This window comes from Rhinatrema bivittatum, chromosome 3 (assembly GCF_901001135.1).
Source record: "Rhinatrema bivittatum chromosome 3, aRhiBiv1.1, whole genome shotgun sequence".
Classification (NCBI taxonomy): domain Eukaryota; kingdom Metazoa; phylum Chordata; class Amphibia; order Gymnophiona; family Rhinatrematidae; genus Rhinatrema; species Rhinatrema bivittatum.
The window spans coordinates 5,878,391-5,903,778 of NC_042617.1; the positions used below are offsets into that span (position 1 = coordinate 5,878,391).

A 25,388-nucleotide genomic window follows, 5' to 3' on the forward strand; every position below is an offset into this window, starting at 1 on the left:
TGTAGAAAAGGAGTAGGTCATGGCAGGCGTCATGCTGGTTGGGTAGGGTGGGAGGTCAAATGGAGGATAGGACAAGGGAGTTTTGGGGCATAAGAGTCAGAGGGTCATCAGTGTGGAGGTTTAAGTCCTTAAAAATAAGGACAGGGGAAGTTAGTTCAAGGAAGAAGAAAATCAAGTCACTGTCAGTGAGAAAGAGGGAGGGAGATTTATCAGGGGTTGATAAGTGATAGCTACCCAGAAAGGCAGTCAAGCGAATAGGTGAATGGAGTGGGCCACAAAGGAAGAAAGAGTGAGATTGAGGTGGAAGGAGGAGTTGAAACCTAAGAGAGGGAGAGCAGCAGACCAACAGCACTACCACAGCCTATTGTGCGAGGCGTACGAGGCAAAACTGCATGAGAGAGCAGCTGAAGCCGCGTCCTCAGAGGGAAACCAAGTCAGTCAAGGCGAGAAGATGAAGAGTATGGAAGATAAGGAGGTTATGAATGTAGGCAAGCTTGTTGGAAACAGAGCGACCATTCCACAGGGAGCATGCGAAAAGACGACAAGAGAGGGAGAAGAGGAATGGAGATAATAAGATTAGTGGGGCAATGTTTTGATGTGCGCACATGTGGCAAAAGTTGCCTTGGAGGGCCAGGATTGAGGATGAGAGCAGGAGAAAGCGCAGTTGCTTACCTGTAACAGGTGCTCTCCTAGGACAGCAGGATGTTAGTCCTCACATGTGGCTGACATCATCTGATGAAGCCCAGCATGGAAAACGTTTTTTTTTTTTAATTTTGTTTTTATTGAAATTTCAGCACTTCTCACAGAACATTGTTCTAAGAATATCAGATAACGCAAATATGTCTCTTGCTACTGAAGTTAATACATCTTTAAGTAACAATATAATCTCTTATCTGAAAAGTAATAGGAAATTTGGGAGTCCAAGACACACAGAGCAGTTTTCTAAAGGTAATATTCCTATAACATAAAATATCCTTTTAGAGTGCAGCCCATGCTATTCATTTGTAAGCACCAAACCCACTGAAACTATCTCAGGAATGTGAATCCAGATATTCTCTTAATTGTAAAGGATAAAAAAAAAAAATGTATCTAGATTCTTGATAAATTATAATACATTTGCAGGGGAAGCGAAGAATAAATCTCGCCCCTCTTGCTAGGACTTCATTCCTCATTTGTAGGAATTTTTTTCTTTTCTCCAGGGTGTTCTTTGTCGCGTCCGGGTATATCCAAACTCTGTGGCCATGAAAACTATATTCTTGATTCCTAAGAAAAAGTCTTAGAACAGAATCTCTTTCTGTGACAAACACAAAAGAGACAAGTAAAGTATCTCGAGTTTCTACGACCATCTCTAGAGTTAGATCCAACAAAGCAGTAACATTTAACGATATTTCTTGTTCTTCCCGTCGTAGCTCTTGTTTTTATTTATTTATTTATTTATTAATTTCTATACCGGCTTTCACGACCAAAGGTTGCATCAAGTCGGTTTACATTTAACAAGTCGTGTAATAAACATAGAACTAGGGTAATTGAACTGGTGCAGAAAATAATAGTTACAATGAACAAGGAAATTACCAACTGGGATAGGAGGAAAAAAGAGAAAAGGGACAGGAATATTTACATAGTAAAACACATTTACAGTGAATATTTACATAGTATGCAATAAAGGATCTGTGTCAAGAGGATGTCAAGAGCTAAATGCTATAAGAAAACAAAATGCTACAGGATAGAGCATATGCAGTTATTGAAGAGAAACATCTTAGCAATGGATAAGAGACACTAGTCTATGACATTGCACAGATTAATTAATTAAGGCTGCCTTGACTAGTCAACAGCTGTGTGTGAAAAGGCGAGGTAGCTGTAGGGTAAGAACAGCTAACTCAAAGCCACAGACATCTTCTATAGGTGGTGTGTGTGTAGCCTGAGAATCAGGCCTGCTTAGGGATTGTGCAGACCCTGCTGTAGGGTCTCAGACAGAAGTTGTTTTCCCTTATTCTTGGTATATAATATATTTTGGATATAGCAGGGATCCCTTCTACAGGGAATTTTAAAACATTTATAAGATAACTTTTAAACAGTTCTCGTGGGGATACCGCTTTCAATCTTGGAAAATTTAGCACTCTCAGGTTAACTCTTCTAATTTCATTCTCCAATTTTTCCATTCTGTTAGAACAAATAATCTCAGACTTTACAAGGTTAATCTGGACTTCTTCCACCTTTTTAATTTTCTACTCCATTTCTTTCAAAGTATTTTCCACTCCATTTCTGTCAAAGTATTTTCCATCGTTATCTTAATATCTAATTTCTTAGTTTTTTGTAAGTTCTCTTTTAGCATAACATTCAAAGTATTTATAGAGTTATCCATTGACACCAAAACTTTCCAAATTGTATCCAAAGTTATTATTGGATGCTTAACCAGCGACGTTTTACAGATTACCTGTACCTCTGGTTCACTTTCTCCTGGTTCCAGTAGGTCCTTGTCCCCGCCCCCGCCATCTTGTTGTCTTGTTCCTACTTCAGAGCCCGTGGAACCCTGTAAAACAGGGCTCACCGAAGAGAGTGATATATCCACTTCTCTTCTCGGGGCTACAGCTCTTGGTGAAGCAATTTGTTCTTTTCTCCAGTCCAAGGTAGTTTCTTCAAAAATCCTCGATGGTGGTTCTGAGGTATTCGGCGCACCGGGACTGAGGGATATTCCTTCTGCCAAGGAGCTCGGCATCTGCTTAACGTCAGCTCTCCTAGGACAACAGGATGTTAGTCCTCTCATGTGGGTGACATCATCTGTCAAAGTTTCTAGAAGTTTTGACCAGCACACTGAGCATGCCCAGCATGCCACTATCCGCTCGTCAATGTGAAGTCCCCCTTCAGTCTCATAACACAGATAAAAATAAGAGCGAAAAATAAAACAACAAACTGGAAGAACTCGACTTTGTGGGGAGTGGGGTGGGATTCCTGAGAACTAACAACCTGCTGTCCTAGGAGAACATCTGTTACAAGTCAGCAACTGTGCTTTCTCCTAGGATAAGCAGGATGGTAGTCCTCACATGTTGGTCCCGTAATAGAGGAGACCAACAGGACTGAACAAAGTGCCAACTGGTACAACTGCGGTACTGTAGGTTGACAGGGGACTGTCTGGTACCACTAGAAGCACAAACAGGAAGAGCTGGGTTCAGGTCTGGAATAGAGTGCACAGGAAGGATTGACCAAAGGCATTGTCCTGAAGCCCATCCTTGTCTAGGCAGTAATGAGCCGCAAAAGTGTGAAGAGAACTTCAGGTTGTGGCCCGGTAAATTTCGACGATGGGGACTGCTCACAAATGAGCCATCAACATCGCCATGGCCCCCACAGAGTAAGCCTTTACTCTGCTGGCCAGCGGAAGGCCTGCTTGAGCATAGCAGAAGGCGATGCAATCCGCCAGCCAGTTGGACAAGGTTTGTTTACCCACTGCCATTCCCAGCCTATTGGTATCGAAGGACACAAAGAGCTGAGTGGATTGCCTATGGCCGGCTGTGCGATCTAGATAGAAAGCAAAGGCCCTCTTGCAGTCCAAGGTATTAAGAGCCCGTTCTTCTGGGTGGGAATGAGGCCCAGGAAAAAAGGTGGGTAAAATGAAGGACTGATTAAGGTGGAAATCAGTTACAACCTTAGGCAGAAACTTAGGGTGCGTACACAAGACCACACAATCATGAAAGAACCTCGTGTATGGCGGGTACGTAACCAGGGCCTGAAGCTTACTGACTCTACAAGCCGAAGTAATTGCCACCAGGAAAATAACTTTCCATGTGAGGAACTTCGGGGCACAGGAATGCAATGGCTCAAAAGGGGAACTCATGAGACATGCTAGGACAATGTTGACGTCCCAGGACAAGCCCCTCATAAAGTGGACTACCAAAGGCTGCATCGACATGGGCGTGCCTGAGACACCTTGATGGATCACAATGACAGCACTAAGATGAACCCTGACTAAGCTGGTTTGAAGGCCAGACTTGGAAAGGTGCCATAAGTAGTCCAACAGATGGGGAAAGAGGCATGTGAATGGATCCAAGTCATGCCCTGCCCACCAGACAGAGAATCTTCTCCTCTTCAAGCTGTAGGACTTCCTGGTGGAGGGCTTTCTAGAAGCCACCAGTATCTGGGAGACACGTGCTCAACATCCAAGCTGTCAGGGTCAATGCCTGGAGGACCAGATGGTGCAGTGTGCACTGATTCTGCATCATCAGACCAGGCACAGTCTCCAACTGGATGGGGGCCCTGACTGACAGGTCCTGCAGGAGCAGGAACCAGACCTGTCAGGGCCAAAGGGGCACCACTAGGTTCATGGTCCCTCTGTCATGTTGAAGCTTCAGCAATGTCTTCAAGAGGAGCGGTAGAGGACGGTACGCATACAGCAGAACTCTCCCCCCAGTGGAGGGAGAAGGCATCGCAGGCCAGACGTCCATCCCCGGCGATAAGGAGCAAAGCTTGCTCTCCTTGTGATTATGTGGGGAGGCGAAGAGGTCCACATCTGGTGTACCCCACCAATGAAACAGCTTGGCTGCTACCACCGGGTTGAGGGACCAATCAAGTGGCTGAAAGGAGTGACTCAGCTGGTCTGCCAGCACGTTCAGATTTCTGGGCAGGTATGTCGCTCGTAGCGACATCCCCTGCTACAGGGCCCAGGCCCACATCTGCATCGCCTTGTGACAGAGGAGGAATGAGCACGTGCCTCCGTTTGTTGATATACCACATAACCACCTTGTTGTCTGTCTCTATCAGGACTGCCCTGTGTGACAACTGTTCTCTTAATGCCTATAAGGTGTACCGGATCACCCGAATCTCCAGAAGGTTTGACAGCTGGCTTCGTGAGCAGTCCAGAGACTCTGAGTGTGGGTGCCATCCACAAGGGCTCCCCAGCCCAGGGGAGAGGTATTGGTGGTGAGGATCACATGAGGCGGGGGGGGGGGGGGGGGGGGCAGTCTGGAAGGGAATCCCTCTGCTCCAAATTGGAGAGGTTTTCCCACCAAGACAGATGTATGCAGAAGTTCTGTGACTGCAATGCGAGTTTCGAGATCCGGGAAGGCCTGTTGCCACTGCGACCGCAAGGTCCATTGAGTCCTCCGCATGCACAGTCAGGTGAGAGGGATGACGTGGACCGAAGCTACCATATGGCCCAACAAACGGAGCAGAAGGCGGGTGGTCACCTGCCGGCTGCTGTGGATAAAGACTGCCAGCGAGGCAAAGGCAAGAGCCCGATCCCGGGGCAGAAATGCCTGTGCCATAGGAGCATTTGGCTCCTATGAAGAGCAGCTGAGGAGACGGGCAGGGATCAGATTTGGGGTAATTGATGACAAACCCCAAGGTTTGTACCGCCTGCACCGTCAGGGCTAAAGCACTCAAGGCTCCTGCGCAGGAATCGCCCTTGACCAAACGTCTTCTAGGTATGGGAAAACATGCACCATCCGATGCCTGAGATAGGCTGCCATCATCGCTAGGCACTTGGTGAAAACATGGAGGGCTGGGGCCCAACCCGAAAGGCATCACCCTGTACTGGTAATGAGCCTTCCCCACCACAAAGCGGAGATCTTTTCTGTCGCAAGGGAAAAAGGCTATGTGAGCATAAGCTTCCTTGAGATTGAGGGAGCAGAGCCAGTCTCCTCTTTTGAGGAGGGGAATCAGCGTACCCAGAGACCATCTTGAACTTTTCTCTTGCGAGAAACTTGTTCAACGCCCTGAGGTCGAGGATGGGGCGCAAGCCGCCGTTCCTTTTTGGAATGAGGAAGTACCTTGAATAGAATCCTCGGCCCTGCTGGGGGCGAGGGACTAGCTCTACCGCACCTGCTGACAGAAGCGTGAGAGTTGTTTGAAGCATGACCTACTGGGTGGACGAATCCCATTATGGACATGGGGGAGAGGTCTCTGGTAGCCAGCTGAAGTTGAGACGGTACTCCTGACGGATGATGGTAAGGACTCAGCGATACGAAGTGATCTCCTCCCAGCGATGGGCGAAGCCTGCTTCCCACTGAGGGATCCGGCATCAGGGGTGCGCTCGACTGACTCATGCTCCCTCGCCACCAGTCAAAAGCCCATAGTCAGAGCTTGCTGGGGCGCTGGCTGGGGCCTAGGTGCTCACTGCTGGTGAGGCCAACTCCTGGAGCTAGTGAGTGGCGTCCGAGCTCGGGAGGCTGGAGGATAATACTTCCTCTGCCTATAAAAAGGCTTCCGGGATCCTGGCCGAGGACGGGGCATCATAAGCCCTAGTGGAGAGCTCTTGAAGGGTATCATGGTGGTCCTTCAACTGTGCTACCGTGTCTCGGACCTTATCCCTGAAGAGGTTGTCACCTGTGCAGGGGAGGTCAGCTAGCTTCTCCTGTACCTCCGGACGGAGGTCAGAAGCTCTGAGCCAGGCCACTCTCCAAGCGCCGATGCCCACCGCAGCTACGGGGACCGCCGTCTCAAAGACATCGTAGGTGGAATGCACCTCATGCTTGCCAGCTTCTAAACCCAGCAGGACAATGGCTGAGAGCGCTTCCTGTTGTTGTTGTTGAAGCAAGCCGGCCGCGAGGTCCTAAACCCGTTTCCCGAGGTTCCAGTTGTACTGAGTCATGTAAAGCTGGTAGGCGGAAATACGGGTGACTAGCATAGCACCCTGGAAGACCTTCCTGCCCAAGGCATTAAAGCTCCCTATGCTCTCTCCCCAGGGGGGCAGAAGCATCTGGCTTTTTTCAGGGTGGACTCCATGACCATTGACTGGTAGGGGAGGTGCTGTTTCTCAAACCCCACGGCTTGTTGCTCCAAATAGGTGGCATCAGCCTTTCTATTGACAGGGGAAATAAGAGATTGGGTGCTCCCACATTCGTCGGAGGAGGTCCTTGAAGATGTTGTGGATAGGAACCGCCACGATCTCCTTAGGAGCGAATGGAAGGGGATGACCTCGGCCATGGCCCTGACAAACCCCTCGAAGAACAAGTCCTCGGGGGCGACTGGCACCGTTCCTCAGGCGGGGAGGGTTCTGAAAGGGGGTCATCAGAGTATTCAGAGGACGACTCCATGGAATCATCTCCCCAGGGGCCATAAGGCCCTTCCCTCCTTACTGGGGCCAGCACGACGCGGGCAAGGCCCATGAGGGACATCAGCTTTGGAAGCCTCGAGGGCACCACGGGAATCGACGGTTCCCTGGCATCTAGGGGACCGGAGGCTGCGGGAGGCCGGAAGAACCTGGTAAAGGCTTGGGGAACCGAGGCCTCAGGAACATGGCGCAGGCCGTATCTTCCTCCTCTGAAAACCCGATGATTGGGATTGCTCCTGTGGAAGGCATCGGTGCTGCTGGGGAACTGAAGGCCCCTCGGGCACCGGTTGTATCGGTAGGGCGCCTAAAAGGACGTCCAGACGCTCCAGCAGGGGTGTGAGAACCGATGGCAGAGGCTCGGGCACCGGTATGGGGGCCAGTAGCATGGGCAGCTCAACATTCTGGAGCGCCCTGAGCACCGTGGACTGCACCCTGCGATCCAGCTCTTCCTGAAAGTCTGGTGTGGCCAGGACTGAGGGAGGGGGACAAGGCATCACTGACTCTTCCTTGGGTCTCCAAGATGGCATGGTGCCCGGCGCCAATATCAGTGGGGAACACCTGGGACTCCTGGGACCATTGGAAGATGGGGTCTTTGATGGCGGTATGGCCACCGATGGTGCCACACCAGAACCATGTGCTGACGGTGACCAGTGACGATGCTTGCGGGATCTCCCACGGTGCTTGGCCCGGTCTTTCCCCAGTGCCGAGTAGACAGAAGATCCCGATGTCCAAGATAGCGGTGAAATCACAGAGGATCTGTCGCCGTCCCCATGATCCTTTGAGGAAATAGTGAGAGGAACGGCGAGAGGGAGCATAACAAAGGGATCCCTGCAATCTCTCGGTGGTGAAGGCTCAGATGCAGGAGTGGAAGGAGCAGACTTCGAAGAAACTAAAAGTTTCTCCATCTTATCGAGTCGTGCCCAACAACCTTTGGAGGTTGTCTGGTCACACAGACACCCACGGAGGTTGTGTGAGGTCCCCAGGCAGAGGATGCAAACCTCAAGCGGATCCGTGATGGACATGGTCCACGGGCACTGGGGGCACGGACAAAAACTGGACGCCATGAAAAAACACCCAGCGTACGGTCGATGACCGGCGGTCACCGCGAGGCAAAGTAGTTTTGAATTGTTCGCAATAAGAGACAAAAAGGTAGTAAAAAAAATCTACTGCACCGAGGAAGCACAGGCTGCGAAGGAGGACCCAACGAGGAAGAAAGGAAAAACCCCCTGAAACTCTTAAGAAAATAAGAGGAGCTCCACGAACCGTGAAGCAACTGCATCGTGGAAGAGCCTGAAGGGGGACCTCGCATGGACACGCGGATAGTGGCATGCTGGGCATGCTCAGTGAGCTGGTCAAAGCTTCTAGAAACTTTGACAAAAGTCTTCCAAGCTGGGCTCCATCGGATGATGTCATCCACGTGAGGACTATCATTCTGCTTGTCCTAGGAGAATACAGAGAATAGAAGTGAAGGTGTGAGGACAGTGATGAGGATGAGATACTCTCAGTGAAAGTGAAGATGGCAGGATGAGGAAGAAAATTTTGACTCTCAACAGTAATGGAGGGGGCAGAAGACAGAATGGCAGGTGAGGTGAAGAATGTTGAGAATGGAGACAGTAGGCGATGTTAGTGGTGGTTTGCAGCAGGGAATAAGTTTGGGGAGGATGAGCATCTGGAAGAGTAAAAGTATTGTAGCCACAGGAAACAGAGGTAGAAGCCTACTGATCTGGGGTAATGTTATGGGGCTTTCAGCTCCTGGCCAGCCCAAGGCAGCTGAGAAAAGTCTGCAGATGTACTGCACAATTCACGGACTTCTGGCATTCACATACAGACATTTTAAAGAATGTTTTTTTTATTTGTATTCACAACCTGCTTATTAGCAGATGTCACAGGCAGTCTGAAATCACTCACGTTTAAATTCGTTTGGGCTACTTCAATCTTCATCACAGCCTATCAGGATACTTTAACCTCTCTATTGTGCAAATATCCTCGCAAGATACCTCACTTCGAACCATGTGCTTCTGAACGACTGTCAGCTTTTCCCCATGATCTAGCTTAAAAGCTCTCTCCCCTTTTTAAATGATAGCGCCAGCAGCTGGATTTCACCTGGTTAAGGTGCAGCCCACCTCGTCAGAATGTTTCTAACAAATCCGAGGCCCTCTTCACTGCATCATCCACACATCAGCCCACCTTTTCATGAATTAGCCAGTAAGTTTTATACCTTACTCAATCCTACATCCCACCTTTATCTGCAATTGCAACAGGCCTTGATGAAGCACTCATTCAAGCCGAATGTTTTGAGAGGGAGAGAGACCTTTGCTCAGGAATGGAATGATAAAGAGTATTAATGCAGTTGGCGGTGCACAAGGTTCTATGTTGCAGATGAAGACAGCTGTTATCCAGATGTTGGTATTCCCTTGGATCTCCTGCCACTTCCATGTTTTGGTTCAAGAAGCGAGCTGCGTGAAGGTGATGGTAACAGCATTCGGGATTAGAACCAAAAGAGGTGCATGTGCACTGGATGGGCCTACACACAACAGGCAAAATTCAAAAAATGGAAACAGCCTAACAAGCTTTGAAAAGGTTTGCATGTTATCCTATATATGAACATATTTTTCACTTTATTGGATGAATATGTTTGGAATGGTTTAGTAATTTTTGGGAACATGGTTCTTTGGATTTTTGTGTATTGGATAGATCAATTGATACCAACGTCAATGAAGGGAAAAGCACAGCCTTCTCCTACGCAGCATGACGAGCTGTCTTCCCTACAGCAGCCCCGGGCGAGCCCAGCCTCCACGGAGGCTCCTGCCAGGCTAGCAGAGGTCCAGCCCGCTCCCTGTGCTGAACTAAGGTAGAGAGGCTGAGGCCAGGAACAGATTATACAACAATGGACTTTCCTAGTATCTCTGTGGCTCAGCAAAGGCAAGGCAGACGAGGCAAGTTATTTTTAAAATAGTTTATTTTTCTGTTTTAAAATATACATCAGCTCTGAAAAAGTTTTGGAAAATAAAACTAGTTAAAAGACTTAACAGTCATGTTAGGAAGCGTAAGAAGTGGAACCGTGAGCGGTATCCAAGAGAGTAATACTGCCTGGGGATAACACAGCTCCCCCTTCCTCAGCGCGGTCACTCCCAGACGTTCTGGGGAGAAACGGGGAAGGCTGGCTCTCAGGAATAAGGGCCCAGGGCCGAAATTAATTCACAACTCATCCTAACCTCATTCTGCTGCCCATCCCCTGGGATAATCTGCACTCTTCCCTCTTTTGTTGCTAACTCCAATTCTATGTTCCAGTCCAAGCTTATAGCCTTAGGGCAAAAACACCAAGTCCTCTTCAGCCAACAATACCTGATTCTCCATCAAAGTCGTGGTTTAGGGAATGCATCTGTTTGGATTCTATTCAGAAAAAAGAGAAGAATACAACCTGTCTTACTGCCCCTATAATCAACTACTGCCCCCAAGGGAGGCATGGAGAAGAAGACTCAGATCTTACTGCCCCCTCCCTCCCAGGGATGTGTGGGGTAAGAGAGTCAGATCTTACTGCCCCCTCCCTCCCAGGGATGTGTGGGGTAAGAGAGTCAGATCTTACTGCCCCCCTCCCTCCCAGGGATGCGTGGGGTAAGAGAGTCAGATCTTACTGCCCCCTCCCTCCCAGGGATGCGTGGGGTAAGAGAGTCAGTTTTTACTGCCCCCTCCTCAAAGGGATGCGTGGGGTAAGAGAGTCAGATCTTACTGCCCCCTCCTTGAAGGGATGCATGGGGTAAGAGAATCAGATCTTACTGCCCCCTCCTCGAAGGGTTGCGTGGGGTAAGAGAGTCATATCTTACTGCCCCCTCCTCGAAGGGTTGCGTGGGGTAAGAGAGTCAGATCTTACTGCCCCCTCCTCGAAGGGATGCGTGGGGTAAGAGAGTCAGATTTTACTGCCCCCTCCTCGAAGGGATGCATGGGGTAAGAGAGTCAGATCTTACTGCCCCCTCCTTGAAGAGATGCATGGTGTAAAAGAGTCAGATCTTACTGCCCCCTCCTCGAAGGGATGCGTGGGGTAAGAGAATCAGATCTTACTGCCCCCTCCTCGAAGGGTTGCTTGGGGTAAGAGAGTCAGATCTTACTGCCCCCTCCCTCCCAGGGATGTGTGGGGTAAGAGTCAGATCTTACTGCCCCCTCCTCGAAGGGATGCGTAGGGTAAGAGAGTCAGATCTTACTGCCCCCTCCTCGAAGGAATGTGTGGGGTAAGAGAGTCAGATCTTACTGCCCCCTCCTCGAAGGGATGCTTGGGGTAAGAGAGTCAGATCTTACTGCCCCCTCCTGGAAGGGTTGCGTGGGGTAAGAGTCAGATCTTACTGCCCCCCTCTATACAGTTTAGCAGCAGCAGTGGGGCTATGGCTTTGCCCAGGGTGACTGAAATGTCCTAGTTTCTCGGCATTGTGCCTGTGCCCAGCTCACTGAAATTGTTCATAAAATACGTCACCTTCAATAGGTTTCGCTGTTCAATGTGTCAGAAAACATTTTAAAAAGTATATATATATGTACTGAAAATGCGCACAATCTATAAAAACAAGGGCTGTCCCTGTTTGGTGACTGTCAGACAGAAGTGACAAAGTTGAAATGTCTCTACCTGGTCACAGCGTGACACCCTTATCCCATAAGAGACACCGGCGTGAGCAGCTGGTTGTGTCTCACAGGGATTCGGCAGGGCGGTTTCTCTTTCTTTCACATCACTATGGAAACTTCTCAATGTGAAGAGTTAGGAGAAGAAGAGAAAACGAGAAGCAGCAACCCACACTGTAAAGTATCAGCCACCGAGCACCTGTGCACCAAGCAATACATGATAAGACCTCTTACGTAAGTGCAAGGCATCACTTATGAGAGGATTCCCTTGTTTCACTCAATGGATGCTTCCACTGATGACATCATAGAAATAAACCAGACTAGCAACCTGCTGGTGCGCTGACATACTGAGGCAGGACCCTGGGCTTTCAGGCCCAGATTTCAGCTTCCTGAGACAGCCCTAACAAAGTCTAGTACACTAGGCATGTACAGGCATGGCAGCTCAGCATCAGAGGGATCAGCAGCTCCATGAGCTCAGTCACTGCAGCTTTCCTGACATTTTTACCTCTCCCACACCTGCTATCTCACTTTGCATATCTCCGGTTCATGACCCTACAACATGGCTAAGAAACCAAGGCAGGAAATCTACAACACATAAGATTTGTCATACTGGGGCAGACCAAAGGTCCATCAAGCCCAGTCTCCTGTTTCCAAAAGTGGTCAATCCCAGTCACAAGTACCTGGCAGGATCCCAGGGCTTAGATAGATTCTATGCTCCTTATCCCAGAGATAAGCAGTGGATTTCTCCAAGACAACTTTAATAATGGTTTATGGACTTTTCCTCCAGGAACTTGACCAAATCTTTTTTAAACCCAGCTACACTAACAGCATTCACCACATCCTCCGGCAATGAATTCCAGAGCTTAATTATGTGTTGAGTAAACAACTGATTCGTGTTTACCCGTTCCACTCCACATAGCCCTAAAAAACACACAAAATACAGCTCCAGCTCTTCTCCCACCAACCCCAAGTATCAGGCAAAGAAAAGCTAGGAAAAGAATTATACCAGACAAGGCCAAAGAAAGTAAAAAAAAAAAATGTGAGCTAACACTTATAAAGTGGGTCAGCACTGGGGAGACATGGGCATGGTCAGTAAGCTAGCAGGGATCCCTGGCGAGGTCTCCCACCACACACCAACCTGGCTATCTTCTATCTGACCTGGGATTTTGTTCCTCTTTAAACATCTCCCCAACAAAACCCATGGCCAAAGGAGAAAGCAGCGGGTAAAAAGGTGCAGGATATAATCACACACACACACACACGGCAGAAATATTTCCAGAAGCTTTCCCATGACCAGCACTACAGAATAGCCAGCTCCGGGCCGAGGCCTGTGGCTTATCATCAGACACTATCAAATGCACCAGCAGGGCCTCAGAAGACACTGGGCATGCACTAAGTCTGGGCCTGGGCGCTCCTCAATTTCTTGGCTGCCTATCATGAAGCATCCTGGCCATTAGCACATGATCCAAACAAAAGCTAAAATCTGAGCAACGTAAAAACACAAAAACCAAACACTTTAATTGCTAGCGTACAGGCTGCAACTGGCTCACAGGGCACTGGCTGCACACCAGTGTGTACATGCGCTGCTAATAAAGGTGGAGAGCTGAGGCTGCAATGTCCCCCTCCCTCTGCATCAACCCGTACTCTCAGGCAGGCTCTGTGCACTGGGGTAGCCACCAAGACTCCCAGCCAGACTGTGTGTGTGTGTGTGTGTGTGTGTGGAAGCCTGCTTGCCAGGCTCTCGGCCAAGATGTGTGAAGGTGTGAGTGCATGCTGAGGCCTGGCTCTGCACACACACACACTGGTGTAGTATTATAGGCGGCAGTGTCCTTCCCTCTGCCACCAGCCAGGCTAGGCGTGTGTGCGTGCTGAGGCCTGGCTCTGCACACACACACACACACACACACTGGTGTAGTATTATAGGCGGGAGTGTCCTTCCCTCTGCCACCAGCCAGGCTAGGCGTGTGTGCATGCTGAGGCCTGGCTCTGCACACACACACACACACACACACTGGTGTAGTATTATAGGCGGGAGTGTCCTTCCCTCTGCCATGGAAGAACGTGATAATTCCACTCTGAGGTCTACAGCAGCAGGTTTCCTTGCTCTTGTGCCCGGGTCAGGCTATCCTTCCGGTGCAGGTGGTGCACCCCCATCCTCTTGGGGCTGCGATGTGGTCGGCTACCGGCGGGTTTCTCACTCGACCCCATCTCCAGCAGCCTCTCCCTCTCCTGCAGCTCCTCCTCACTGGGGCACTCTCTCTGCTGCTCTTGCAGGTCGCCCTCTTCTTCCACCTGGGGATGCAACAGGGTCCGAGTCTCGTCTTGGGAGAAGTCCTCTCCATACTCGCTGGGGAAGTGGCTCCTGCGGTCTGCCTGACTGCTGCCGTCCTTCTGCCCAGAGTCCTCGCTGTCGGAGTGGGTGGAGATGACCTGGTCCGCGTCCTGCGGGGACCTGCTGAAAGAGCGCTGCAGCTCCTGAGCCGTCTCGTGGCTGAAGGCCGTGCGGTGGGCCAGCACCCCCTCCGAGGCAGGGGGCGCCCTGTCCACAAACATGCGCTGCCAGTTGGCCAGCAGGTCCTCCTCGGAGCTGGCCGAGCTGGTGAGGGCGCTGGGGCCCTGTCGGGGACTGCCCTGCGAGGAGTGGGGCTGGCTCCGGGAGCCGTGGGCCGGGCTGGGCCCAGGAGAGCAGCTGGAGGAGGCAGGGCTCGCAGGCAGGGTGCGCAGCCGCTCGCCCGCCTCCTCCTCCTCCCCCTGAACCAGGCTCAAGGAGATGGCCTGCCGCGTGGCGTAGGTGCAGTTGGGCAGCGGGCTATTCTTTGGTATCCTCACCTTGTCGTCCGAGAACTCGATGACCTTTCGCCCGGGGTACATGGAGTGGGGTGGGGGGGGCAGGGGGTAGGGGCTCAGCTTCTCGAAGGCCGGGGGCTCGTCAGGGACAGGGTCGGAGCTGTTCTGCCGTTTGAAGCCCCCATTGTGAGCTTTCTGCTGTCCCTCGCCTGCCCCCGGGCCGCTGGCCTGCCCCCGAGACTCCGAGGGCACGGCGGGATCGCAGGCGCCGCTGCTCATGTCCACGTGAACAAAGACATCCTCCGGCGCCGGGCCGCTGCTGCTGCTGGACTTGGCGGAGTTGAGGACCAGGGACTCGGGCTTCTCCAGCACCTTGGCGATGACCGAGGTGGGGACAACGTGCGAGGGCGTGAGGCCAGCGGCCGGGTCCTGCCCCGGGCTGGACTGCTCCGTGGATCCTTGTAGGTGCTTGCTGACCATCTCCTGAAGCTCGTACGGAAGCTGCCGAGAAAGAGAGAGAGAGGCAGAGGAGTCAATGTCAGGAAGGACGGCAGGATTACCAGGTCAAGGCGAGGGATGATTTTCTTTTACAAAACAAATATAGAGAAACAAGGACCCTCACCAGACCCCCCCCCACTCAGTGATACCAGAGCTGCAGAACCAGCGACCCAGCCACAGCACGGGTCCCGGGTTCCCCTGTCTCACTACAACAATCAGGGCAGTCTTATGCTGGCTGGGAGGGGGAAGAGAGGTCCGACAAGAAAGCTGAAAACCGGCACCACTCCCCCCCCAAAAACAGGAGCTTAGTGCTGGGGCGAGCTCATGGAGTACAAGGGCCAGGGCAAAAGAAATCAAGAAGAAAATCACCGCTGGGCATCTCTCAATCCACATTTAGGCAACTTGTATTCCGCCTTTCTCAACAGAAATTGTCATGGGATAGGGGGCAGAGGGTCAGTCTTCCCAACTGAGAACGTCAACAGTGCAGCGCCCCAGGCACCCCTGAACTGTTTAACATATTCCTAAATCATCTGGAACCACATTTGCAAACGATACAAAATTATTCAAATTAGAAGACTTGAGGAACTGTAAAAGGGCCTTGCAATACTGGAGACTGGGCATGTAAATGGCAGGTGCAGTTTAATGTGGACGAGTGCAACGTGATGCACTTAGGGACAAATAATCCCAACCACAGGTACGTGATGCTGGCTTCCGGGTTAGGAGTCACCACCCAGGAAAAAGATCTGGAGCCACTGTGGAAAATGCCAGCTCAGTGTGCAGCAGTGGTCAATAAAGCAAATAGCATGGCTGGCAGGATCTGCACAAATACCCTTCACTATAATAAAGGAAAATTGGTTCTTACCTGCTAATTTCCAGACTCCTGGGATTATGCCTCCCTTCCAGCAGATGGAGACAGAGAACGTTTCACTGGCACATAACCCAGAGTGACACCTGCACTCACTCACTCAGTATTGACCTGTACCCAAGCCAAGATTATTCCTACAACAATCCTAATGAACATGCAAAACAATTTTCCCACAAACAAGTAAGGGGAAAGAGGATAAACCCTGCCTTGAAATAAAACTCTTACTTTGTAACTCCCAACCAGGAGAACACACTTGAAATCTGAAGTAGTTCTGCAGCCTATATACAATAAAACCATGACAGAAGAATGAGCAGACTATCTCCAGACCGGACGGGACTCTGGACTGATCCATAGTATTCCAGGAACAAAAATTAGCTGGTAAGAACCAATTTTCCTTTCCTGTTCATACCTGGTTCAGTCCAGACTCCTGGGATGTACCCAAGCTGTGGGACTGTGAGAGTCCTGCTCAAAGAATGCTCTCACCAAATCCCATGGCCTCGGGAGCCTGGACATCCAAACGATAATGTCTGACGAAAGTGAGTAGCGCTTTCCAAGTAGCCACCCAACAGATCTCCTGTGGCGATGCCAGGTGGCATTTGGCCCAAGAAGTCACCTGAGATCTAACTGAATGAGCCCTCAAGCCCACCGGGACAGGGCGCCCTTTACAGATATAAGCAGAGCTTATTGCCTTCTTCAACCATCCAGATATTGTAGACTTGGAAGCCTTCTGCCCTTTCTTAGGACCACTCCACAATACAAAATGATAGTTGGACATCCTGAAGTTATTGGGAACTTTGAGGTAATGCAACAAAGTCCGCTTCCCATCCAAGCATCGCAGGTCTTTAGCATGCAGAGTCGACGTGTCCAAATCTGAAAACGCTGGAAGCTCCACGGTCTGGTTCAAATGCAACGCTGACACTACCTTTGTGCATCGCTTTGGGCGATAAGATTTTATCTGGAAAGTGATTCATAAATGCTAACAAATAAATCAATAAATCTGAATCCTTAGGAAAGGCTTTCTGCAGGACAGCGCTTGCAACTCCAAAACCCTGCGGGCGGAACAAAGGGCCACCAGGAACACCAACTTTAACGGGAGATCTTTCACCATTGCCTTTCTGAAAGGCTCAAAAGGAGCCCCCACATATCCCTCTAAAAACTAAATTTAGGTTCCATGAGGGACATATTCTCTGCAATGGGGTATGTAGATGCTTTGCCCCGCAAAGGAAGCGAACCACATCCAGGTGAGCAGCCGACGACACTCCGTGCACCTTGTCTCGAAGACAACCTAAGGCCGCAACCTGCACTTTAAGAGAGCTAAACCTTTCTTCAAACCCTCCTGTAAGAAAGTCAAAACATGAGATATCAAGGCTTGAGTGGGAACAACTCCTTGGCTGGTGCACCAAGACGCAAAAACCTTCCAGATTCTAACATATGATAAAGACGTGGAAGTCTTCCTAGCCTGCATCAAAGTGGAAATGACATCCCCCAATATCCTTTTTCTCTCAAACGCCACCTCTCAAAAGCCAGGCCATGAGACAAAAGTGATCTGCCTGATCCGAAAAAACTGGATCCTGCCGTAGAAGGTTCAGCAAATGACCGAGCCGCAGTGGTCCGTTGACTGCCAGGTTGACCAGATCTGCGAACCAAGGATATCTCGGCCACTCTGGCGCCACCAGAATCACTTCTCTGAGATAATTTTCCATTCGCCTTATCAGTTTCCCCACCAGGGGCCAAGAATGAAACACAAAGTAATATTCCTTGGGGCCATGGGAGAACTAGAATATCTACACCCTCTGCTCTGTGCTCTCTTCTGCAACTAAAAACCCGGGGTGCCTTGGCGTTCTTTTGCAGCGCCATCAGGTCCAAGTGGGGAATACCCCACTGGCGACATATCAGAGCCATCGCCTCTTCCGGCAGCTCCCACTCCCCGGGGTCCAGTTTCTACCAGCTGAGAAAATTTGCCTGTACATTGTCCACTCTGGCAATGTAGGACACTGCGAGCATTGCTAGATGCTGCACCACCCAGAGAAACAAATTATGTGCTTCCTGGGGTACAGCCCGACTCTTGGTTCCCCCTTGTTGGTTGATGTAAGCCACCGTGGTTGCGTTGCGAGATAATATGCACACTGAGTGGCCGCTCAGAAGAGACAGAAAAGCAATTAATAAATACTGCACTGCCTTCATCTCCAAACAATTGATAGACCAGGACTTCTCTTTTGTGGACCACTGCCCCTGGGCAGACTGATTCTGGAACACTGCCCCTGAGCCAGAGAGACTGGCGTCGGTGGTGACTACCACCCAGTCTGGAACCTCCAAACCTACAACTTGCCTGAGATGGTCCTTACAAGTCACCATGACAGACTGGACCTAGCAGGCTCCTTGAGCAACAAAGGAATGTAGAACTGTTCTGACAACGGATCCCAATGCGAGAAGAGGGACCACTGCAGAGGCCTCATATGGGCAAAGGCCCAAGGGACCAGCTCCAACATCGAGTCGATACAGTCCAACACTTGAAGCTAATCCCAGACCCTGGGAATTGCTGCCTCCAACAACCTGTGCACCTGCTTCTGCAATTTGCAAATAAGAGCGTCCGTAAGGAACACTTTTCCCATTCTGGTGTCGAAACATGCTTCCAAGAACTCCAGAACTTGAGACGGGGTGAGATGACTCTTCGTCAAATTCATCACCCAGCCCAGAGACCATAGCTACTCCATGACCTGAGACACTACTTGAGCCCTCAGGGCCTCCGACTTCGCTCGAATGAGCCAGTTGTCCAGATATGGATGAACCAAGATACCCTTCTTCCTGAATGTTGCTGCCACCACAACCTTGGGTAAACGTCCATGGCACTGTGGCCAGACCGAACGGAAGGGCACAAAACTGAAAATGTCTCCTGAGCACCATGAATTGCAGTGATCTGGGCAGATTGGAATGTGCAGATACGCCTTGGTCAAGTCTAAAGAAGCCAGGAATTCTCCTTTGCACACTTACTGACTCCAGAGTCTCTATTCAGGAAACGTGGAACCACGACAGCCACGTTCATATTTTTTACATCTAAAATTGGACGGAAGGACCCCTCCTTCTTCGGAACCACGAAATAAATGGAATACCAAAATGTTCCTCCAAAAGAATGGGAACTATGGTTCCCAGCTCTTGTATATCGATCCACAGTCTCTTGAACCATCTTTCTCTTGCAGCCAGGGGGGGGGGGCAGGAGGATACCATAAACAAGTCCCAGAGTGGTCGAGAGAATTCTAACTTGTAGCCTTCTCTTATCACACTGAGGACCCACTGGTCTGTCGTGACTTTGGCCACTCCTCGTAAAACAGAGACAGACGTCCTCCCACCTGAGGGAGGGAGGGAGGGGAGTGGAGTGGTGTCGCTTCATTGTGAGGACTTTGCTCCACCAGAACCCTGGCCGAGACCTTCTCTGCCTGACTTCCTGCCCCCTCGAAAGGACTGATCTGAGGTTTGCGGTCTCCCGGTGCCTTGCCTTTGAGCTCCTGCTGGGGACCTACCAGGACGAAAATCACCTGCTCGACCAAAACCGGGAGTGCCCAGCAAAGGAACCCCTGTTCCCTTTTGGCTTATCCTCTGGTAGCCTATGGCACTTGGGCTCTCCGAGTCACTTCAAGAGCTCCTCTAAGTCTTCTCCAAAGAGAAGATTTCCCTTGAACGGTAGGGCTCCCAACTGAGACTTAGACCAAACATTCGCCGACCAGTTCCTTAACCAGAGGAGCCTTCTGGCCGACACCGCAGACATCATAACCCTGGAAGAAGTTCTGATAAGGTCATATAAAGTGTCCGCAACGTAGGCCACTGTTGCCTCCAGGCAGTCCACCTGCTTCGCCTCGGATGGAGATTGTGGTCTAATAGCCTGTAGCTGCTGTACCCAGCGTAAACTGGCTCTCTGCATGAAACTGCTGTACACTGCAGCACAAATGCCAAGGGCAGACACCTCAAATATTCTCTTGAGGTGAATCTCCAAATTCCTGTCCTGCATATCTTTCAGCGCTGCTGATCCAGCTACTGGAATGGTGGTCTTCTTAGTGACTGCTAACACAGACGTGTCCACCTTAGGCAGTGCCAACAGTTCGAGCATGTCCTCAGGCAAAGGATTCAGCTTTAGCCATTGCCTGGCCTACCTTTAGGCCCATTTTTGGAGTGTTCCATTCCCTGATGACCAACTTTTTAACAGACTTGTAAAAAGGGAAGGCTTTTGCTGGACCCCTCAAGGCCATCCATGACTGGGTCCACTCCCTCCTGATGGACCTTGATCCCCAGCTCCTCAAGAATATGAGGGATCAAGGGCCACAACTCTTCCTTTCAGAAAAGATGCACCACCTTCGGGTCGTCCCCTTCTGCCACTGGTGCCTGGTCCTAACTTCCATCTGGATCTTGACCATCCGGGCTGTTATCAGGCATCACTGGATCCTTGTCCATCCCAGCTGGGTCGAAAAGCAGGCCCCTGTGGAGTTTCTCCCTCAGAATCTTCAAAGTCTACATCTGGACTGCCCAAAGGCCTCCTCATCACAAGGACCCTGGGCAGCCTTTCATGGCACCGGACCCTTCAAGTCTTTTGCCAGGCTGTGGTCTGCCAGGCCTCCCTGAGAGCCTCCCAGTGGCCTGGTGCGCCAAATATGCCTCGTGCATAAGCAAAATAAACTCTGATGAGAAAGGAGCAGGGGCTTCTAATCCTTGATCGGGAGAGCCCCCTCACCATGTGACTCAGCCTCCCTGTGGTGATCCGAGGTCTGCCCCATCGGAGACAGAGGAGGAAGGTTTTCACCCCCATGACACAGTCCAGACAAGCTGTCGGCACCAGACAACATGGCCGCCTTTCCTGCGCCCGGTGGGGGAGGGTTGGCCAAACTCAACGGCACTCCCACGCCCATGCGCTGCTTCGGCTGCCACTCAGGCGCGGTGCTTGCTAGCCCCAACCTGCCCTCTCCACCAGAGAGGCAGCAGCAACAAAGTCCGGCGTGGGACAGCCTCACACATCGCCGCACAAGTGGCACGCGCTGCCACGTGCCATTTGCAACTAGAACGCCACTGCCTGCTCGCAGGCCTGACCCCGTGTAACAAAACAGTCCCGCCGCCACACGCGGTGAACTGCTGCACTGCCCACTGCCCGCCACCCGAGAACTCGTCTCCGAACCGCCCCAGATGCTCCAAAGCAGCCTTTCCTGGCTGCTAAGCACCTCTTCCCCTGCCTTCAATTAAGATTTTCTTTTTTTTTTTTTTAAACTTTAATGAGACAGAGAAAGGAAAAAAGGGTTAACTTTCCTGACTGAAGAGTTGCCGGATTCCACTTGTTCTCCTGTGGGAGAGGGGACTAGCCCCACCAGCTACTTACCCCCCTGGCAGCGAAAAGCCGAGACAGAGGAGGGTCCCTGACCCCCTGCTCATTCCACCCTACACCAGGAGGGATAGCTCCACCAGGGACCCACAACCTCCAGGGAGGGACACTAACACCTAACTTTGTTCTTTTTTTTTTTTCGTTTTTTCAGACTGCAGGGATTGCACCTTTACAGAAATTCTGGGTGACTGCAGGTGGCACTCCGGGTCATGTGCCAGTGCAACTTTCTCTGTCTCCATCTGCTGGAAGGGAGGCATAATCCCAGGAGTCTGGACTGATCTGGGTTTGAGCGGAAAAGGCAGTTATTTGTGCTCCGTGTGTCTGTTGCAGACTGAGGCCTGACATGCACAGAGCTTGGATCCTGCATGCTGAAGATCTGTGTGGGAGGCCAGGCCCCATGAGCTGCACCAGAGGCTGGGGAGGCCCAGTCCCGTGAGCCAAGGAGGAAGTGGCTCAGGAGTATTTTCCCAGTCAATGCAGAATTAAACTGTGCAATGTTTTGGCAGAAAATGTGGTAAAGTTTAATAGTAGAGGTGGATCTTACTTCTCGGAGAGAGCAACAGGGAATGCATCTTCCCATTAGTATCTGCCAGGCGCTTCTTAGTGACTTGCATTTACCAACACGTTTCAAAGCAACAGACCGCGCATTCTGTCTCTAGAAACTGGTGCAAGTGCATGGTCTCAGTGTGGACAGTTTAACTATTACCCCTTAATATCTTTCTATGACTGGCCCGAAGACTCCAGCTGCAACCCGGCACAGAGGCTCCTGACACAGCAGCACTCTGCTGCATGGCGCCGATGCCTGGGCTGACATCACCATGCCATGTGCAGATCACGTCTCATCAGCGACAGGGAGTCTCCGTCCTCCTTCACAAAACTTGTGTCCCGTATATTCCAAAGAGCGAAGAAACCAGGAACCAGCTCTACGCAGAGATGGGAAATCCCAAACAGAATTCAAGCCAATTTACCTAAAGTCCCTCTTCCAGATCCCTCATAAATGGGTGAAAGAGGAGCAGACTGCTTATAACCTCAGGTCCCTGGGGAGGTACTTTGTGAGAGGTACAAGTTTAAGGTAAAGAAACAAGTCATAAAATCAGCAAGCATGGCAGTCTGGAAAGAGAGGAGGAATCAGCTTGGTACTCACGTCTGCAAACTTATGGTTCCTGAAGTGAGATTTGTTGCACTTTAGGAGCTGCACGGCCAGATTACAGTCCTGACGATATCGCTCCTGCAAACAGTAATAACACAGTGAGCAAGCAGGAAGAGTGCGCAACCGAGCAACCTAAGGGTCACCAAAGGAGAGCATCTATGCCAGGCATGTAGCGTGGTACAGGGACTCCGTGACTGCTCCAGTTTGGGAACCTGGGTGGGGACACATCAGAGGTCTAATGTACCAGTGAAGGGACGGAGGCTTGAGAAGATCACGCCATGGGCCAAGCAGCAATGATGGGGCAGAGGGGTGGGAAGGTGTGAGCTGGTTATGCTAGGGGTCTGGGTTGGGAAGGTCGTGTGCACAGGCCTGGGTCTGGATGGTTATTCGGGAATCTTTGTAGCCATGACAGAGTGGCAAGTCACGATGATATACTGGGAGTCTGCATTTAGGTAGCAGTGAGAGGGTGGTGGGTCGAGATGGCTAGATGGGGGGCTCTGTGTAGCAGCAAGAAGGACTGGTAAGGACAAGCTAAGAACCTTGTGTTTAAGGGGTCTGGGTCGGGAAGGCTGAGTGCCAGGAGTCAGCATAGCAGCAACAGGGTAATGGGCTGAGAAGATTCTGGGGGGGGGGGGGGGGGGGGGGGGGGGGGGGCAGTGTGTCAGGAAATGTATTCTGGGTCAGGCAGTGTCAGGGAACCAGTGACAGGGCAGTGGGTCGGGAAGGTTCTGCTGGGAAGGGAGGGTGACGGTGAGTCAGGAAGGTTATGTTGGGGGTGGGGGTGTCAGGGAACCAGTGACAGGCTGGTGGTGGGTCGGGAAGGATATGCTGGGAGAGGGAAGAGGGGGCAGGGGATCTGTAACGTTATGCTGTGGGCAGGGGGTGTCAGGGAACCATTGACAGGGCAGTGGGTAGGGACGGTGACGGTGGGTCAGGAAGGTTATGTGTGATGGGCTGGGAAGGATATGCTGAGGGGTCAGGTCAGGGCTGGGAAGGATATGCTGAGGGGTCAGGTCAGGAAAATTCTGTTAGGTGCCGTAGTAGAAGTGCTCATAAAGGATACATACATTCAGCTCCTCCAGTTTGTCAATGGTGCTCTTGGCGTCCAGCAGCTTGTTCGTGAGCTCTACTATTTCCCAGTCCAGGGTCTTCTTATCCATCTCAGCCTTTTTAATCTACAGTACAGAACAGGCAGGCTGTCACACCCTGCATGGCTTCACCTCTCCTCAGTTCACAACACGCAGGCTGTCACACCCTGCATGGCTTCACCTCTCCCCAGTACACAACACGCAGGCTGTTCCACCCTGCACTGCCTCCCCCAGGGCTGAACCTAGTGAGATGCAGGGCCTGGAGTGAATAGGATGGAGTGGGCCCTCCACTATGAGGTGGAAGAATAGGGAGTGGGGAGAAGCGGCAGCCTTCTCCTTTCCTGGGAGATAAGAGGGGGTGGAGGGTCTCAACGTATCTGCACTACCTCCTGGCTCACCAGAAGTGATGGCCAGAGAGGTTGCACCAATTCACTTGCACCTCACCTCCCACCCTCAAATAGACAGCCTTGCTCCCCAGTGCCATCCCTGAATCCCAAACTCACTCTTCCCACCCCACAAACACAATCTCTTCATCCCTAGCTTGATGGCTACCGCTCTGCTCCCTGGGGACCTCTCCCTCATGTCCCTTTCTCCACTGTGCCCAGATCAGCAGGAGAGTAGGGCAGGGATCCAAGGCCTCCTGCTGACATTAGGCTCTTCTCCCTCTCGTACCAGTCAGGTCAATTGTTTGACCAATGAGGGGGAAGAGAGGAACCCGTGGCAGCGGAAGAGGATTAGAAGCATTGAACTTGCCAGCCCCAGTCTCCTACTGCCTGGAGTGCAGAGCAGATGCTGTAAGCGGCTCTTCTTTGCCATATGGGCTACAATAGAGGAGAGTGGCAGCTTCAGGCTGCGTGGAAAGGGAACATGACCACCGTGGTAACATGGGGCCCCCCCATAAAGACAGGGCTCAGGATGGTCAACCCAGTTTGCTCTCCAAGGATGGCCCTGGTCCCATCCAGATACAACAGAGGCAGGCTGTCACACCCTGCATCACCCATGCCATATAGAATACACAGGTTGTTGTACCTTGCACTAAACATGTCATACAAAAGTCAATTATTACATATTGTTTCCTGAGTCAAAGGTTGATGCAGCAGCTTCTGATGTACGGTCAAGTCAGATAATAGTTTTCAAGAAATAAACTTCACTTTGGAATCTCTATGGACCGAAATTCCATGTGTGATTATGGAAGAGTATAGCAGTGGGGGTATACTACAAGTCGTCTGGCCAGGATGATGAAAGAAATGCCAATGGAGATTAGAAAGGCTACTTCAATTGGAGATTTCAATTCCCCAGAATGCTAGGGAGGTTAAATTTCTAAAAGCATTAATGATTGATTGGTGGAGCAGCTGGTCCTAGAATCGATGAGAGAGGGGGCAACTTTACATCTAGTCCTCAAGAGAACATAGGTTCTGATGCAGGAGGTAACACAGTCGCTTTTAATACTGATCGTAACCCAATCAAATTTGAGATTAGTAATGGAGGGAGAATAACACAAAACTACTGCAGCAACATTTAACTGAAAAGGGAAACTATGATAAAATGTAAATTTTATTCTGCAGTTTTGGGCAAAAACTCATTCAAAGTAGAGAAAAGTTTAAAATATAATCTTCTAGGCATCATACATAAAATGTAACGTGTTATCACAATGTCAATACTAAAATTAATTCTAAAAATGCTAAGATAAACATAGTAAGATCATAGCATTTGCTTTCTTCATACCCCACAAACCTTGAGTGTTTGTGCGCCCATCTCATCAACTCACACCTTCAATCAGGAATCCCCAACCCAATTAAATAAATCATGAGCACCAATTAAAAAAACTACCTGCCAGACATCGATCTGCAGAATAAACTACAGAACGAAACAGGGGTTGATCCTCTATTGCCTTCAAATGTAATGGAAGCAGGCTCCACAGAAAATGAGCAACTCCTGAAAAGGTCCGCTCCTTAGTTTTAACCAGACAGAAAACTTTTAAAGCAGTATCTCTA

The 25,388-nt window shown here is 50.6% G+C and overlaps 1 protein-coding gene across 8 annotated transcripts in view; it reads right to left on the reverse strand.

The window, feature by feature from the left end:
* Positions 1–9,989: 9,989 nt before the first annotated feature.
* The window catches only part of TJAP1 (tight junction associated protein 1), a 248,742-nt gene continuing 233,343 nt past the window's right edge, over positions 9,990–25,388 (reverse strand). For all 8 annotated transcript variants that reach the window (XM_029592852.1, XM_029592844.1, XM_029592846.1 and 5 more), the window contains 3 exons: positions 23,374–23,481; positions 22,301–22,384; positions 9,990–14,935 (listed from right to left, as the gene is read on the reverse strand). In XM_029592852.1, coding sequence (XP_029448712.1) covers positions 13,730–14,935; positions 22,301–22,384; positions 23,374–23,481 — 1,398 coding nt within the window. In that variant the 3' untranslated portion in view covers positions 9,990–13,729. The remainder of the gene's footprint in view (positions 14,936–22,300; positions 22,385–23,373; positions 23,482–25,388) is intronic.